General features: G+C 44.7%; 1 protein-coding gene across 1 annotated transcript in view; it reads left to right on the forward strand.

The window, feature by feature from the left end:
• Nucleotides 1-2,502: 2,502 nt before the first annotated feature.
• Nucleotides 2,503-16,249, forward strand: part of LOC105818877 (chromosome unknown open reading frame, human C16orf78) — a 19,063-nt gene continuing 5,316 nt past the window's right edge. Inside the window, exons 1-4 of the mRNA XM_012655015.1 lie at nt 2,503-2,652; nt 4,057-4,059; nt 5,605-5,715; nt 6,256-6,385. Of these exons, the coding sequence (XP_012510469.1) occupies nt 2,503-2,652; nt 4,057-4,059; nt 5,605-5,715; nt 6,256-6,385 (394 nt within the window). The remainder of the gene's footprint in view (nt 2,653-4,056; nt 4,060-5,604; nt 5,716-6,255; nt 6,386-16,249) is intronic.

Consider the following 16,249-nt stretch of genomic DNA (forward strand, 5'->3'; position numbering starts at 1 on the left):
AGTTATTAAACAGAGAAATGAAAAACAACAACAATAAACCATGGAGAGGGAGGATCAAAATCCAAAGTTGCTAAAATATTTTTAATTTACAAATAAAGTTGTATACATTTATGGTGTACAACATGATGTTTTTATGTGTGTGTGTATGTTTTTTATATAAATATTTAGAGAGAGATTCTAAATAAGGAGATAAAAATCATAAAATAATGGAAACTTTAAAGTTGAAAAAGTACAATTGAAATTTAAAAAGTACTGGAAAGACTCAACAGTGGATCATACATGGTAGATGAAAGAGTCAAGGAACTCGAAGACAGAGTGGTAGAAACCATCCAGTCTGAAGAACAGAGAGAAAAAAGTGATTGAAGAAAAACAAACAGAGCTTAGAGGCCAGCATGAGAACGTCCAGCATGCCAACAGATGGATAGTGGAAGTCCCAGAAGTAGGAAACAAAGAAAAAGGAGCAGAAAAACATTGGAAAAAACAATGGCCAAAAAATTCCAGAATCTGATTTTTTAAAAACGAACCAAAAACCATTAAATACATATCCAAGAAGTTCAGTTAGCTTCAAGTAGGATAAATGCAAAGAGATCCACACCTAGACACATCATAGCAAACAGTCAAAAGGCAAAAATAAGGAAAAACAAAGTGAGGAAAACTGACTTACAAGTACGACGAACAGCCGATCGCCAGCAGGGACAGTGGGGGCGGGAGGCAGTGGGACGGCAGACAGGACAGGCTGGAAAAAACTGTTAACCAAGAGCTCTATCGTCCAGCAAAACTTTCTTCAAAAGTGAAGGTAAAATAAAGACATTGCCACATAAACAAAGACAAAAGAATTCATTGCTGAATTCTTGCAAATATATTGTAAGATGAATACATCCAGATACAAAAGACGGCATGTGTATTTCGCTTACATAAAACTCAAAAACAGGCAAAACAAATCTACAAAATTATATCTTAAGATGATATGTCCCTGGAGGGAGGTGACAGCTAGCAGGGGCCACAAGGGCAGTTCTAGGGTACCGGTTACACCCAAGTCTTCATTTATGATTCTGTCACATTTTTTGGTCACATTTATGTGTATAAAACTTTCTTCAATTACAGTTTACTAAAGCAAAAATAGGAAGCCTAATCATGTCACTCCCTCCCCTCTTTCCCTCTTTTTGAATCCCTTTATCCCTTTTCTTTTCTTCCCTTCCTAGTCTGAGCAGAAGCTGTACCCTCCAAGCTCCTGCGTGACCTGGCCTCTGCCCACCTCTCCAGCACCATTTCTCACCCCCTGGTACTCTAGGCACCTTGCCTTCTGATGTTTGTGCCATGCTCCATTCTGCCACAGGGCTTTTGCACATGCTTGTGCCTCTGGTCCATAGCCTTATCTTAGTCCACTTGGACCCCTATGACAAATTACCATAAACTGTGTAGCTTATAAACAAAAAACATTTATTTCTCACAATTTCGAAGTCCAGGAAGTTCAAAATCAAGTCTCTGGTAGATTCAGTGTCTTGCAATGAACCATTTCCTTGTTCATAAATCAAACCTTCTCACTGCATCCTCACAGGGTGGAAGGGAATAGCTAGCTCTCCGCGGTCTCTTTTATAAGGTCACTAATCCCAATCATGAGAGCTCTGCTGCCCTCATGACCTCATTCACTCCCAAAGGCCCCACCCCCTAACACTATCACCTTGGGGGTCAGGATTTCAACATGTGGATTTTGGCGGGACACAAATGTTCAGACCATAGCAGACCTGTTAAGGTCTATTTACTCCTTACCTAGAGCTCAAATGTGACCCACCCACCATCCCATCCAAGTCTGGTTCCATTGTTATGAGCTTTCATAGAATTGCATTCCTTTCCTTAAGAGCATCGTTATGGATTCATAGGGTAACTGTCTGCTGTCTTGTCTTTCCCGATAGCCTACATGTTTTAGGAGGTCTGAGTACATTTTATCCCTGCATTGTATGCCCAGTACCATTCCTGGCATATGGTCACTGTCTGAACTATCTGTTGAATGAATAAATCAATATAGAGTAATTAAGCTTATAAAAAGCTTTGTTCTAATTAGAGTATATTGTAGAAAGCCAGGATGTCAAACTGAGGCGTTTTTTTGCAGGGTTTTTGAGAAAGTGAGACATGTGAGCTGATCTTTAGTAAGACCTCTGTGGAGGAGGAGAGGCCAGAGGAGGCCATGGCAGAGTCCAGGTGACAGACGGTGCCTGACGAGGGGCAGCAGCCACGTGGGGAACAATGGAAGGTGGCCAGGGTCCCTCCTCCACTCTGACCCCAGAGGCCAGCTATCAAGCCTGACGGTGACCTCACAATCACTGCCAGACCTGCCAGCCTTCAAGGCCAACATCCCAGCTTCCTCCCTAACTCTGCCCTTTATGTTCACCTCGCGAGGCCACCCCCCACCTCTGAGTCACCCAGGCCAGCAAGTCGAGGCACAGGGATCGCGGGAGTGCGAGAGTGCCGGCCCCCCACCCCACGCACAACCAAGACTCCACCATGTCAGAGCAACCGGAGGACCTGAAGGATTTAATGCCCACAGAGAGGAAGTCCATGTGGAGGACCGCCGAGGAGAGGCGCATGTCTGACCTCACCCGCGTGTTGGAGTGGCTGGAGCGGAGGAAGGGGAAGAAGAAGCAGACTTTCCAAGTGGGTACTGTCAAGGAGAAACTGCCAGAAGACTTTATTCAGGACTGTTGCAATAGGGGAGAGAGAACTTGGCTCCCCGGAAATGAGAGGCAGGAGGGTTACTGAACACTGGGGTGAGCGAGGGGGAAAGTACAAAGGAAGTTAGAGGAAGGCTGGTTACATGATCAGGTCCCCTGTGCTTGCTCATCGGTGCTTGGCAAAGCTGGGCTCCCAGCCCACACAGAGACTGAGGGATAGGGGTCTGATCCTTCGGTGACTGTATTTCAAAGGGGTGGCTTCCTTGAGAAAAACACGCCCGGGTTGTAAAACTGGCAAGAGGTAGAGAGAAGATTGACATCTCAAAGGGGCAGAGAAAGAATTTATAAGTGCAAGTTTTCTAAAGCGAATGCTCTAAGTTTTTAAAAAGGAGGTCAGGGCCCTGCTGTCAGGAAGAAAGCGGACCAAAGTTTGGTCAAGCTGTGGGGAATGTTAGTCTTGGTCAGGATTCAAGAAGGGTCAAGGGGCAGCGGCTTCTGGGTCTTGGTGTTAGCAGAGTGGGATCGTTCCCACTGTCCCCAGCCACTTCCCTCCTAGGGCCAGGGTCAAAGGGCATTCCTTCCCCACTGCCATCGCCCCCACTGGGACTCCTGCTAACACACCTCCTCCTTTCTGCCCTGCATCGGAGGTGGCTCTAGTCTGCCCTTTCTTCTTTCTCCAGAAAAAAACCAAGTGTGCCTCAGTTTGCCCCAGAGCCCCCCTTGGCCAATCACCCATGGAGGACTAAGCCATATGTGAAGAGAAGTCCTTTTCTTGAGGTCCCAGAATTAGAATAATAAAGGGCGGAGCCAGGGCTCAAACTCAGACTTACCCAATTCCCAGCCTTTGTCAGCCCAGCCCCCCAGAACCACCCCCGTTCCCTGCTTTATCCGGGCCAGCGCCCCTGCCTTTCAGGAAAGATCCATTTCTGTTTCAGGTCTTGCTCTCACCCATGGTAAGAAAGATCGAGACTGCCAATTCCATCAGACCCCCTAAAACACATCTGGTGACCATGTTCCCCATGAAGGTGCCAGGATTGACAGATGGCTACTCCCTGCCCCGACTCGGGCAGGGGCGCTTGGCTGCTGGGTCTTCAGAACTCAACTTAATCAATCACAGAAACTATATTCGCTTCCATGGTTAATATATTCCGTTCCATCTCCTTCCACTAGGGTTCTATCCTAATAATGTTTTAACAGCTTTACCTTATATGTGGCTTTTATTGTAAATAATTTGGGACCCAGAGAGGGAGCAAATTACATTGAAAATATAATTAAACTGTCAGGCATCATTAGCATCTGGAGTTTTAAAGAAGCTCTTAAGAAAGAGGGTGACGCTTCCGTGGCAGGTGTCAGACAGCACCAGGAGGCAGGGAAACCTCCAGGGAAGAAGGTTGGGGGCACCTGCCTGTCCCCAGGCCCCCTGCAGCCGCCGCTCTTCTCTCCTGGCTCAGGCCTGGCCAGCCGGGCTCTTCCCCACTTCAGACGGCTTCTGGCGCTGCCCCTTGGGGTCCATCTGGCATCAGAGAAGACCCCTGAGGTCCAAAATCTTGGCCGCAGAGGCCACTGAATCAGTGAATGTTGCAGCTTCCTTTGATCTAAGGCATCGTCATGTGAATTCCACCCCACTGTGCTTCCCCCGGATGGGGGTTTGGGGGGAGCTACTCAGGCGACTCTTCTGGGAGCCTGAGGACTGTGTGGGGGTGGTGGGTGGAGGGCCACCTGGAGAAGAAGGCCGGCTCTCTCCCCTCGGCCCCCAAATTCAGCCCTGGCCCCAACTTGCACCCCCTTCCCCACTAAGCCAAACTAAACCCCGAAGTTAATCAGCACCACCTTCCTTAGAAAGCGGTTTCCAATGTGAAGCGGGTCCCTGGACAGCTTGCTCCCACGCCGCTGGCTTCTCAAAGCGCTGCTTCCCCCACGTCCTTCAGGGGGAGCCTCACACTGCGTGCAGCAATTCGTTTACTTCTCACGATAGCCCTGTGGGGCAGACCCTGCTACCATCCTCGCCTTCCTGGCAAGGAAACCGAGCCGCAGAAAGAGAGCGCCCTGCCAGGGTTACGCAGCCGCTCGGCCATCCTCAGGGCAGGAATCCGACCCAGGCGGTCTGGCCTGGACTCCAGCCCGAGCCACTGCCCCTCCGCAGCCGCAGGCAGCATACGCCAGAGGAGAGCCAGTGCCTTGGTGCTTCCCATGATGCTGCAGCATCCCCACCCTCGCCCCTTCCTGATTGGGCGGCTGCTTCCTGGATGGGCCATCCTTTGCACACCCCTGCTGGGCTCCTCCCTTTCGGGACCCTGGAGATTTCCAGTGACTCCACCTTCCCTGCCTCCACTGTGGGAGCTGGCAGGCCAGGAACACGCCGGGCACAAGGAGCTCAATTCAGGGCGGGGTGTGCTCAGCTCCTGGACAGGGCGCAAGGAGCCCCTGGGGAAAGAGAAAGGCAGGATCAATTGTCATGAGCACTCCAGGAAGACAGGTGGGTGGGGAGGGGGCGACGGGAGGCAGGGGCTCTGGGACAGAGGGAGAGTCTGGGCTGGGCGAGTCCCAGGGGTCTGAATCAGCAGGACCTGCTCAAAGACAGGGCAGCCTTCCTGGGGTTCCAGACTGGAGGCAGAGAAGTCGCAGCTAGAAAGGCCACTTAGGGCAAAGGGAATTCCAGGTTGGGGACTGGGGGCTGGGGAGGGGACCATTATGTGGAGGGTGACAGGGAGCCCGTGATGGACCCTGAAGTGGAGAGGGACAAGACCAGACCTGCGGTTTAGAAAGTCGTTCCAGGGACAGTGACACGGAGACCAGGGCACGTCTGGAGGCAGAGGTACAGTGAGGGGACAGGAGCTTCCGCAGGTGGGCTGAAGCCTTCTTCTCGGTGGGGACAGAGGAGGCGCTGTCCCCACAGGGGTGGCTGCGAGGCTCCCCTCCCTTGTCTTTGCAACAGCAGAAGAGCAAGGGGACAATGGTCCCTAGCTCAGGTGAGAAGAAGGAAGAGAAGAAAGTCAGAGGCATCCTGAAGACACAGGGAAAGAACCAGGCGGAGACCCCTGGGCAGGTAACACAGCCCCGCCCAGCCCCAGGCGCGCCCCACGCGGCCCTCCACGCTGAGGACGGGAAACCACTCCTCTCCCATGTGCTGTCTGGCTCCTTTTCAACGTGGAAGACTCTGCAATCCTGCCCCACCCTAACACCCACACGACCCCCGCCCCGCCCTGTCCGGTGTCCCAGCGAACGCTGCATCCCTGCCAGGAGAGTTGCTCTCCGCAGCTGCTGCCTCTTTTCCTGCCCACCTTCCTCCTCCCAGACCACGCAGGAATGCCGTCTGCAAGACGAGAACCCACACAGCCTCCGGGGGCTGCGCCTCCAGGGCCCTCGCAGCCTCCCTCTGAGATGTGGGGGCTGACAGTGGGGAATCAGCAGGCACTGCCTGCCTGGCCGCCCCTGCCCCTCCAGCCTCTCCCGGGGCCCAGGCTGGTCCTCCCTTTGTCACCTTTGCCTGCCTTTCAGCAAACCCTTGGAATCACTCAGTTTGGGGTAGGGGAGGCCTGTTCAGTTCCTGTCACCAGGATGTGACTTCTCTCCTGCTCCCTCCAAGGCCTCAGGGCAAAGCTCCAGTAAGGAAGGGGACCCCGCCATCTTCCGAAGGGTCTACGGACTGGAGCAAAAGGCAAAACACTACAGCATGGTCCCTGGCAACTACACCAAGGATGGCTCCAGGAAATCTGGTAAGGGAAGAGCATTGGCCCAGGACACTAGAGTCATCGCCCAGAGTCCCCTCCTCTCAGAGGGACCAAAAAGCCCACGCTGTTCTTAGGGCAGCAGCACCCACATCCCTGCAACCACTGCACACAGGATTCAGAAACCCACAGAGAAGAGTCTCTTAAGGAATCACACCAGGGGTCCCACGTGGCAAGCTGGGTGACACCTGGATAGGAGCTGTCAGGGTTCTGCCCTCCCCTGGGTGTTCCCTTCTCAGGAAGCCAGCATAATGCATCCCAGGTTCCTGGAGCCATTCTGGTGATATCTACCTCATGAGTTCCAAGATGTGTAACTAACTTAGGTGCTGTGACGGTGTCAATTACAGAAGGTACCATACCTGCTGGGCTGAAACCTGCCAGGTGTTGCTCACACCTAGGAAGGGGTAGGCTTAGGTTGTGCCAGATCCTCAAACCCAAAGGCTACCTGGGTTCTGATCCTGGCTTCACCACTTTGTAAGGAACTCAGAATTGTATAATGCTGGGCAAGGCACTCCATCTCTGGGGTCCAGTTTTCTCATCTGTAAAATGGAACGATAATAGCATTACCTGCCTCATCATGTAGTTGTGAGGTTTTATTAACAGCAAAATGCTGCATGTAAAGCACCTCTCCCGACCCAGAGGAGGTTCTCGATAACTGTTAGTGGCTATTTCTAAGTAAAGATTTTGCTAAAATTTCCACTGGGCTCTGCCATAGGCATTCCTTGGCCTCTTGGGACAGAGGGGTATGGTAAAAGAGAAATCTGGAAGGGATTCCAGTTAGCCCAAGGGAAAAGTGGGCAAGAGGCTTCAAGCAGGACCTGCCAGCTCTTCTATATAAAATTGCCCCCGTGGTACCCGACAAAAATCCTTCTTTTTTCCTTTTCACTTATTAAATAATATACCAAAGCCATTATAACCGTGTAGTCATTTGCCCATCAGATTTAAATGCAATTGGCTTTAAATGCAGTGTGGATTAAATCCTAGAACAGCTCTTTAGTAGAAAAACTGGTAAGATCCAAAAAAAGTTCCGTAATGTGCCAATGTTGATTTCTTAGTTTTGACACATGCACCATGATTATATAGGATGCTAACATTTGGAGAAACTGGATATTAACATTCAGGAGAACTGGGTGAAGGGTATACAGGAACCCTCTTTATTATCTTTGTAACTTTTCCGTAAATCCATAATTATTCCAAAATATAAACAGTTTATTTAAAGGATAAAACTATGTAGATTGGCTTCTGCCTCATAGGAAGCTCCATACCTTTCCCAAGTTTGCTGTGACCCCCAGTGTCATGCCTAGCTCCGAAGTCTTGGTCCTGCTGGGCCCTTGAGCATCTGTAAATCTTGCGTCCAGTGGATGTTCCCTTCTCCCTGCTCCATGCCCACCCAGACAAAGCACAGCCCTATTTCCTTGATTTCTCTCCAGACCTCTCACGTGAAGCCTTTGTGTATAAGCAGATTTTATGGAAGGTTTGAGGGCAACAGAAGGCAAGAATTCCATCACGGAATTACACAGCAAACAAATTAGAAGCTGATTATGAGACCCCGCCCCCCCCTTCTTCAAAGTCCTTTGTCCTCTAACCACCAGGAGATTTTTCCCTGCCTACATTTCCCAGCAGGGAGTGTCTTCCTGATGTTTTTCTCAATTCCAAGATTAGGATTAGGGTGAGATAAGCCAAGAGCCTAGGGCACAAAATTTAAGGAGGCACTCACTCTCAGCTGCCGACCCTGCACTTGCATGGGCCTAAGAGTGACCACCTCCTTAAATTTTGCCCCCTCGGCACCTCACTTGCCTCATCCTAGTCCTGGTCTTGCTCAGTACTCCCTCATCATCCCTCTTTCCTTCCCCCTCTCCTCCCACTTCTGCCTTCTCCACCCCACACATTCCCATTGGCTTTTTACTTGGAGAGAATTCTATTTCATTTGTCTTGTTCTGTACCCAAAGTAGCCTATCAAGATATTTTCCTAAACAAAGCCAGCTCCTTCCCTAAAATAAAACTCATACCAGCTGATTAAATAATTACATTCATCTGGCTACACAAGGATACCAGCAGGGCAGGCTGGCTTGCCAGCCCTTTGGTCCTCTGCAGTTCCCTTCTCCTCCCTACCATCCAAGTCAAACCCACCCTGATCCAGAGTAGAGAAGCTGGGTCTCTCCTAATATAGTACAACCAGTGGCCAGTGGGGGGCAGAAAATGGGCCACCCCAAGTACAACAGTGTTCAGGCTTCTAGGAACCACCTGGGCCATCCAGGTGTGGTACCCAGGACTAAGTCAGGGCTGAACCTGGATATAGTAAGGAGGGCTTCCTATGCAGGCTGGCAAGCAGCCTAAAATGAGTGGCAGATCTGGATTGGGAGACAACTTCAAGAGAAAGCAACTCTTAGGAAGGACATGGAGACAGTTTCGTACCCTGAACACAATATTAGCTTGGATTGCCACAGGCACTGCTAACCCTGCATACCTCCCATTATATGCACCATCTCAGGGAATGGCACTGTCCCAACATCGTGGTCCAAGTTGGAGGCCAGAGTCTATCCTATCACCTCTCTCGTACCCTTCGTGACCAGTTACCAGGTCCTGGAGCTTCCACCTCCTTAAAGTCTTTCATCTTTCTCTTCCTGCCCATTTCCGTTAGCACTATCTTGGCTTAATCCCTGATCCTCTTCCACTATAAGAACTTCCAACAGCTTCTAGCCTCTGTGGCTGCCACATTGGCATCTCTAAATTATTTGTATTTTTATACTTAAAATGAGTTTCTTCATAACTACACAAAAGAAATTAACAAAGCTCCAATAACTTACCCTGAAGAAGAGCAGATCTATGAACTGACTAACAAAGAATTTAGATTAATCCTCTTAAAGAAGTTCAGTGAACTACAAGAAAATAGATAGAAAACTAAATGAAAGAGGAAAACAATACTTGAACAAAATGAGTTGAGTAAAGAAATATAAACCATAAAAAACAGAAATCCTAGAGCTGAAGAATACAATGTCTGAATTGAAAATTTTAATAGAGTGCTTCAATAGCAGACTCAATCAAACAGAAGAATCAGTGAATTCAAAGACGTGTCATTTGAAATGATCCTGTCAGAAAAGCAAAAAGGAAAAAGAATGAAAAATAATAAACAAAGCCTACAAGACTTATCGGACACCATCAAGTAAAATAATATGTATTATAGGAGTCCAAAAAGGAGAAGAGAGAAAGAAAGAGACAGAAAGTCTATTGGAAGAAATAATGGCTGAAAAGTTCCCAAATTTGAGGAGATATATGGGCATCCAGATTCATGAGGCCTTACCTATTAATAATTAACTTAAATGTAAATGGATTAAATTCTCCAATTGAAAGACATCGAGTGGTTGCATGGATAAAAAAAAAGATCCAACTATATGCTGCCCAAGAAAGACTCACTTTAGCTTTAAGGACACACATAGGTTGAAAGTGAAGGGATGAGAAAAGATATCTCATGAAAATGGCAACCAAAAGAGAACAGCAGTGGCTAGTTATACTTATACCAAATAAAATAGACTTTGAGTCAAAAACTATCACAAGAGAAAAAGAATGTCATTATACAATGATAAGGGGTCAATTTGTCAAGAAGACAAAACAATTATAAGTATTTACACTCAACATCAGAGCACCTAGAGATATAAAGCAAATCTTAACAGAATTGAAAAGAAAAAATAAACAGCAATGCAACAAGAGTAGGGGACTTTAATACCCCACTCTCAACAATGGATAGATCATCCAAACAGAAAATCAATAAGGAAACAGTGAACTTGAACAACACCATAGACCAAATGGACTTAACAGATATATGCACAGCATTCCATCAGAATACACATTCTTCCTAAGTGCACATGGAACATTCTCCAGGATAGATCATCTGGGCCACAAAACAAGTCTTAACAAATTCAAGAACATTGAAATCATATCAAGTATGTTTTCTGACCACAATGGTGTGAAATTAAATATCAATAATAGGAGAAAATTGGAAAATTCAAAAATATATGGAAATTAACCAACACACTCCTGAAAAACCCATGTGTCAAAGAATATATCAAAAGGGAAATAAATATATTGAGACAAACAAAAATGGAAATACAGCATGCCAAAACTCAAGAGATGAAGCAAAGGCAATGCTAAGAGGAAAGAGTATAGCTGTAAATGCCTACCTTAAGAAAAACAAAGTATCTCAAACAGCATCGCTTTATACCTCAAGAAACTAAAAAAAAATAAATAAATAAATAAGCTAAAAGGTAGAAGAATCAATAAAGACTGGAGCAGAAATAAATGAAATAGAGGCTGGGAAAACAATAGAAAAGATCAGTGAAATTAAGAATTAGATTTTGAAGTGATAAACAAAATTGACAAACCAAGATAAAAGACTGAAATAAATAAAATTATAGACAAAAGGAAAGGTATTGCAACTGATACCACAGAAGTACAAAGGATCATAAGAAACTACTATGAACAATTATGTACCAAAAAATTGAATAACCTTGAAGAAATGTATAAATTCCTAGAAATATGCAACCTACCAAGACTGAACCATGAAAAAATAGGAAATCTGAGCAGACCAGTTACAAATGAGAAAATTGAATCAGTAATCAAAAACCTCCCAACGAAGAAAAAGCCATGACCTGATGGCTTCACTGGTGAAGTCTACCAAACACTTAAAGAAGAATTAATACAAATATTTCTCAAACTCTTCCAAAAAAATGAAGAGGTGGGGATACTTCCAAACTCCTCTTACAATGCCAGAATTATCCTGATACCAAAGCCAGATAAAGATGCCACAAGAAATGAAAATTGCAGGCCAATATCCCTGATGAACATATATGAACATTTTTTCAACAAAATACTAGTAAGCTGAATACAACACCACATTAAAATGATTATATACCATGATCAAGTGGGATTTATCCCTGGTATGCAAGGATGGTTCAACAAATGCAAATTAATACATGTGATACCCCACATTAACAGAATGAAGGATAAAATAATATGATCATCTAAACAGATGCAGAAAAAGCCTTTGACAAAATTTAACATCTTTTCATGATAAAGACTCTTAATAAATTGGGTATAGAAGAAACGATAAAGACCATATATAACAGGCCCATGGTTAACATCATACTTAATGGTGTAAAACTGAAAGCTTTTTCTCTAATGCAGGAACAAGACAGGGTTGCCCACTCTCACCACTTCTATTCCGCATAGTACTGGAAGTCCTTGTCAGAACAATTAGGCAAGAAAAAGAAATAAAAGGCATCCGAATTGGAAAGGGAAAAGTAAAATTGTCTTTGTAGATTACATGTTCTTATATAGAGAATGTCCTAAAGACACTAGTAAAAAAATTATTAGAATTCAAAAATTTATTAAAATTGCAGGATACAAAACTAACATATAAAAATTGGTTCTGTTTCTTTATGCTAACAATAAACTATCTGAAAAAGAAATAAAGAAAAACAGTCCTATTTAAAATAGCATCAAAAACATTAATACTTAGGAATACATTTAATCAAGGAAGCAAAATGTCTGTACATTGATGGAAGAAACTGAAGGAGACAAAAATAAATGGAAAGATATCCCATGTTCATTGATTGGGAGAATTAATACTGTCAAAATGTCATTCTACCCAAAGCAATCTATAGATTCAGTGCAATGCCTATTAACATTCCAATGGCATTTCTTCACAGAAATAGAATAAAACAATCCTAAAATTCATATGGAACCACAAAAGATCCTGAATAGCAAAAGTAATCTTAAGAAAGAAGGACAAAGCTAGAAAGAAGCATAACATTTCTTGATTTCAAACCATCAAACCAAGTGATAGTAATCAAAGTAGTTTGATACTGAATAAAAACAGAAACATAGAACAGTGGAACAGAATAGAGAGCTCAGAAATAAACCCACTTATATTTCACTAGGGCATCAAGAATACACAATGGAAAAAGGATAATCTCTTCAATAAATGGTAGTTAGAAAACCAGAGGTACACATGCAAAAGAGTGAAATTGGACCCCTATCTTACGCCACTTATAAAAATTAACTTTAAATGGACTTATATGTAAGATCTGAACCACAAAACTTCTAGAAGAAAACACATGGGAAAACTTCTTGATATTGGTATCAGCGATGATTTTTGGGATATGACAACAAAAGCACAGGCAACAAAAGCAAAAGTAAACAAGTAGAACTACATCACACCAAAAATCTTGATCAGTGGCCAAGACGGGAGACCAGATGCAGCTGCACATGCTGCCCCATGGAGAGGACTGAAGGAGGCAAGTGGGTATCCATCCTCAGATCAATCGTCTAAGAGAGAGCATTACAGGTCAAAAAAGAGGTGGCAGGAGGCACCCAAAGTGAAGGGAGGGAAGAGAGGTGACCTGCTCTGCAGTTTGGAGTACACAGGGAAAACGAGTGCACATGTGTGGAGGCACAGAAGGAATCCTAGGCCTCCACACTCCCCACCCCACAATCATTGCTATCTGAGCTACAGGAGGGACCCCACACTGCAGCAAGCTGCAGGACTGACGTAGGGAGCTCTCTGGAGACTGTGCAGTAGCATTGCTCTGGAGAGAAGGCACAGCAGTGGCCAACTGGCTGGTGAACGCTGGGCACTGTGGCTGGCAAGATGTTAAAATCCTAGACCCAGAGCACTGCCTCTACTGAGGGGTCAGATCCATTGCTGCTACTCCCCATCACCCCTGCCAGTCCCAGGGGGGAGGAAGCTGGGAAGCCAAGCACTCTCATGAGTCCTGTGGGCAGGACGCCTGTGGAACACACCCCCACTACCCCTGAGGGATGTGGGGCTGCTGACAGTCACTGCCACCTGTTGATGGGGGCGGGGCAGTGCTCTAGCCATCATACAGCCAACAAACACCATGGCCAGAGGATCTGAAAGGGCAGCTCTTAAGCTGGCATGAACTGACAATCACCACCGCCTGCAACGTGGGCACAGTTGTGCTCGAACCGGCATCCCATGTGAGGCCCTCAACCGCTGCCATCACAGGGCTATGCTCAAGCCACACAGTGGACAAAAGCTGCTGCCTGTAGATCTGAGTGGAGCAGCTCAGGCCAGCTCAGCCAACAATCACCACAGCTGACCAAACTCACGCTGTAACACCAATACCGCCAGTGACAACCACAATGGAACAGTGAGGCAGGAGACGCAGGAGAGCACAGTGTTAAACACTCACAGTGCATCTGCCCATCTTGTGCCACGTCAGTGCTCCAGAGTAGCATACAAGTGCGCCATCCAGGGACCTCTCCACCCTTCGCTGAGTAAGAGAGTTCCCAGCAGAAGAGAACAGGTGCACTGCAAGCTTACCTGTCTCGAGCTGAGAGAAGAAGTTTCAGATGAGAAGGAACCAGAATAAGAATTCTGGCAACATGAAAAGACAAGCTGTTTTGACAGCCCCAAAGGTTCATAATAGGTCTCAAGCAATGGACCCCAACCAAAAGGAAATTGTCAAAATGTTAGAGATGGAATTCCAAATATGGATGGCAAATAAGATGAATGGGATTGAAGAGAAAGTTGAAAACCAACACAAAGAAGGCAAAAAAATGTTCTAAGACATGAATGAAAAAAATGAAAAACTCACTAAAGAGATAGACAACATAAGAAAAGATATAACAGAACTTAAAGAAATGAAAGAGTCATTTAAGGTATTTCAAAATACAGCACAAAGCTTTGACAACAGGCTACACCAAGAAGAAAGAATTTCAGAGATTGAAGACAAGGCTTTCAAACTAACCCAGTCAGTCAAAGATGCAGAAACAAAATAAAGAAGCATTAACAATCAGTCAGAGAACTATGAGACTATGCAAAGTGGACCAATATATGAATTATAGGCATCCCTGAGGGAGAAGAAGAAAAAGCAAAAAGCATGGAAAAACCTATTCAAGGGAATTATTGAGGAAAACTTCCCTGGTATCTTCAGAGATTCAGATATCCAGAGATAAGATGATCATCAAGTACCAGGAAGATTCATAGTAAACAGGGTATCTCCAAGACACATAGTCATCAACCTGGCCAAAATCAAAATGAAGGAGAAAATTCTACAAGCTGCAAGATGAAAGCAACAACTAATCTACAAAGGAAAATCCATGAGGCTAATAGCAGACTTCTCAGCATAGACCTGACAAGCCAGAAAGGACTGGGGCCCCATTTTCCATCCTCTTAAACAAAACAACTGCCAACCAAGAATTTTGTATCCTGCAAAAGTAAGTTTCAAAAATGATGGAGAAATAAAAACTTTTCCAGACAAGGAAACACTAAGGGAATTTGTCACGACTAGACCTGTCCTACAGGAAATGCTCAGAACTGCATTATACATGGAGCAGCACATTAGATACCCACCAGTGTAAAAACACCTGAAAGTTAAAACTCATGTCTCTAATAAAGCAATAGCACAAGAGAGAAAACAAAGCAATAAGATATCATTCTACGTGATGAGCAGGACAGTATCCCACATACCAACACTGAACATAAAAGGTCTTAATGCTCTACTTAAAAGACATAGACTGGCTGAATGGATGAAGAAACACACCTCAAGTATATGCTGTCTCCAAGAAATGTATCTAACTCACAAGGACTCACACAGACTCAAGGTAAAGGGATGGAGAAAAGATTCCATGCAAATGGAAACCAAAAGTGAACAGGTATAGCCATTCTCGTATCAGATAAAGTAGACTTTAAATCAACAATGGTAAAAAAAAAAAAAAAAGACAAAGATGGCAATTATATAAGGGTAAAGGGAGCAATTCAACAAGAAGATATAACAATCCTAAATATATATGCACCTAACACAGGAGCTCCCAGATTTATAGTACAAATTCTACTAGATCTAAGCAAAGCAATGAACAGTAGCATCATAATTGCTGGGGACTTCAACACCCTGCTGACAGAACTGGACAGATCATTGAATCAGAAAATCAATAAAGAAACACAGGGCTTAAATAGGACTCTAGAACAAATAGACCTAACAGACATTTACAGAACATTCTACCCCAAACTACTGAAGATACATTCTTCTCATCAGCACATGGGACATTTTCCAGGATTGTGCATATCTTAGGCCACAAAACAAGTCTTAGCAAATTCAACAAAATGAAGATCATACCATGTATCTTCTCAGAGCACAGTGGAATACAACTAGAAATCAATCTAAGAGAAACACGCAAATCTACACAAAGGCATAGAAATGAAACAACCTGCTGCTGAACAATCCTTGGATCAATGGTGAAATTAAAATGGAAATCAAAAGATTTCTCAAACTAAATGATAATGGAGACAGAAGCTCTCAAAGCTCTATGGAACACAGATAAAGCAGTCCTAAGGGGAAAATTCATAGCCTTAAATGTCTACATCAAAAAACAAAAAGATCACAAATTAACAACCTAACATCACATCTCAAGGAGCTAGAAAAAGAAAAGGAAACCAAACCCAAAGCCAGCAGAAGAAAAGAAGTAACAAAGCTCAGAGCAGAAATAAACAAAACGGAAACCAAAAAACAATACAAAATGTCAATGAAACAAAAACACTTCTTTGAAGAGATAAGCAAAATCCATAGATCACTAGCTAGGTCAACCAGAAATAGGAGAGAAGGGACTCAAATAAGCTCAATCAGAAATGAAAAAGGAGACATTACAACTGTTACCACAGAAATACAAAATACCATCTGTGAATACTATGAAAATCTTTACACAAACTAGAAAATGTAGAGGAAATGAACAAATTCCTGGAAATACACAACCTCCCAAGCCTGAATCGGGAAGAAATAGAAATCCCAAAAAGACCAATAATGAACAGTAAGATTGATGCAGTAATAAAAATCT

Source organism: Propithecus coquereli, unplaced genomic scaffold, assembly GCF_000956105.1.
Source record: "Propithecus coquereli isolate 6110/MARCELLA unplaced genomic scaffold, Pcoq_1.0 Scaffold458, whole genome shotgun sequence".
Lineage (NCBI taxonomy): Eukaryota > Metazoa > Chordata > Mammalia > Primates > Indriidae > Propithecus > Propithecus coquereli.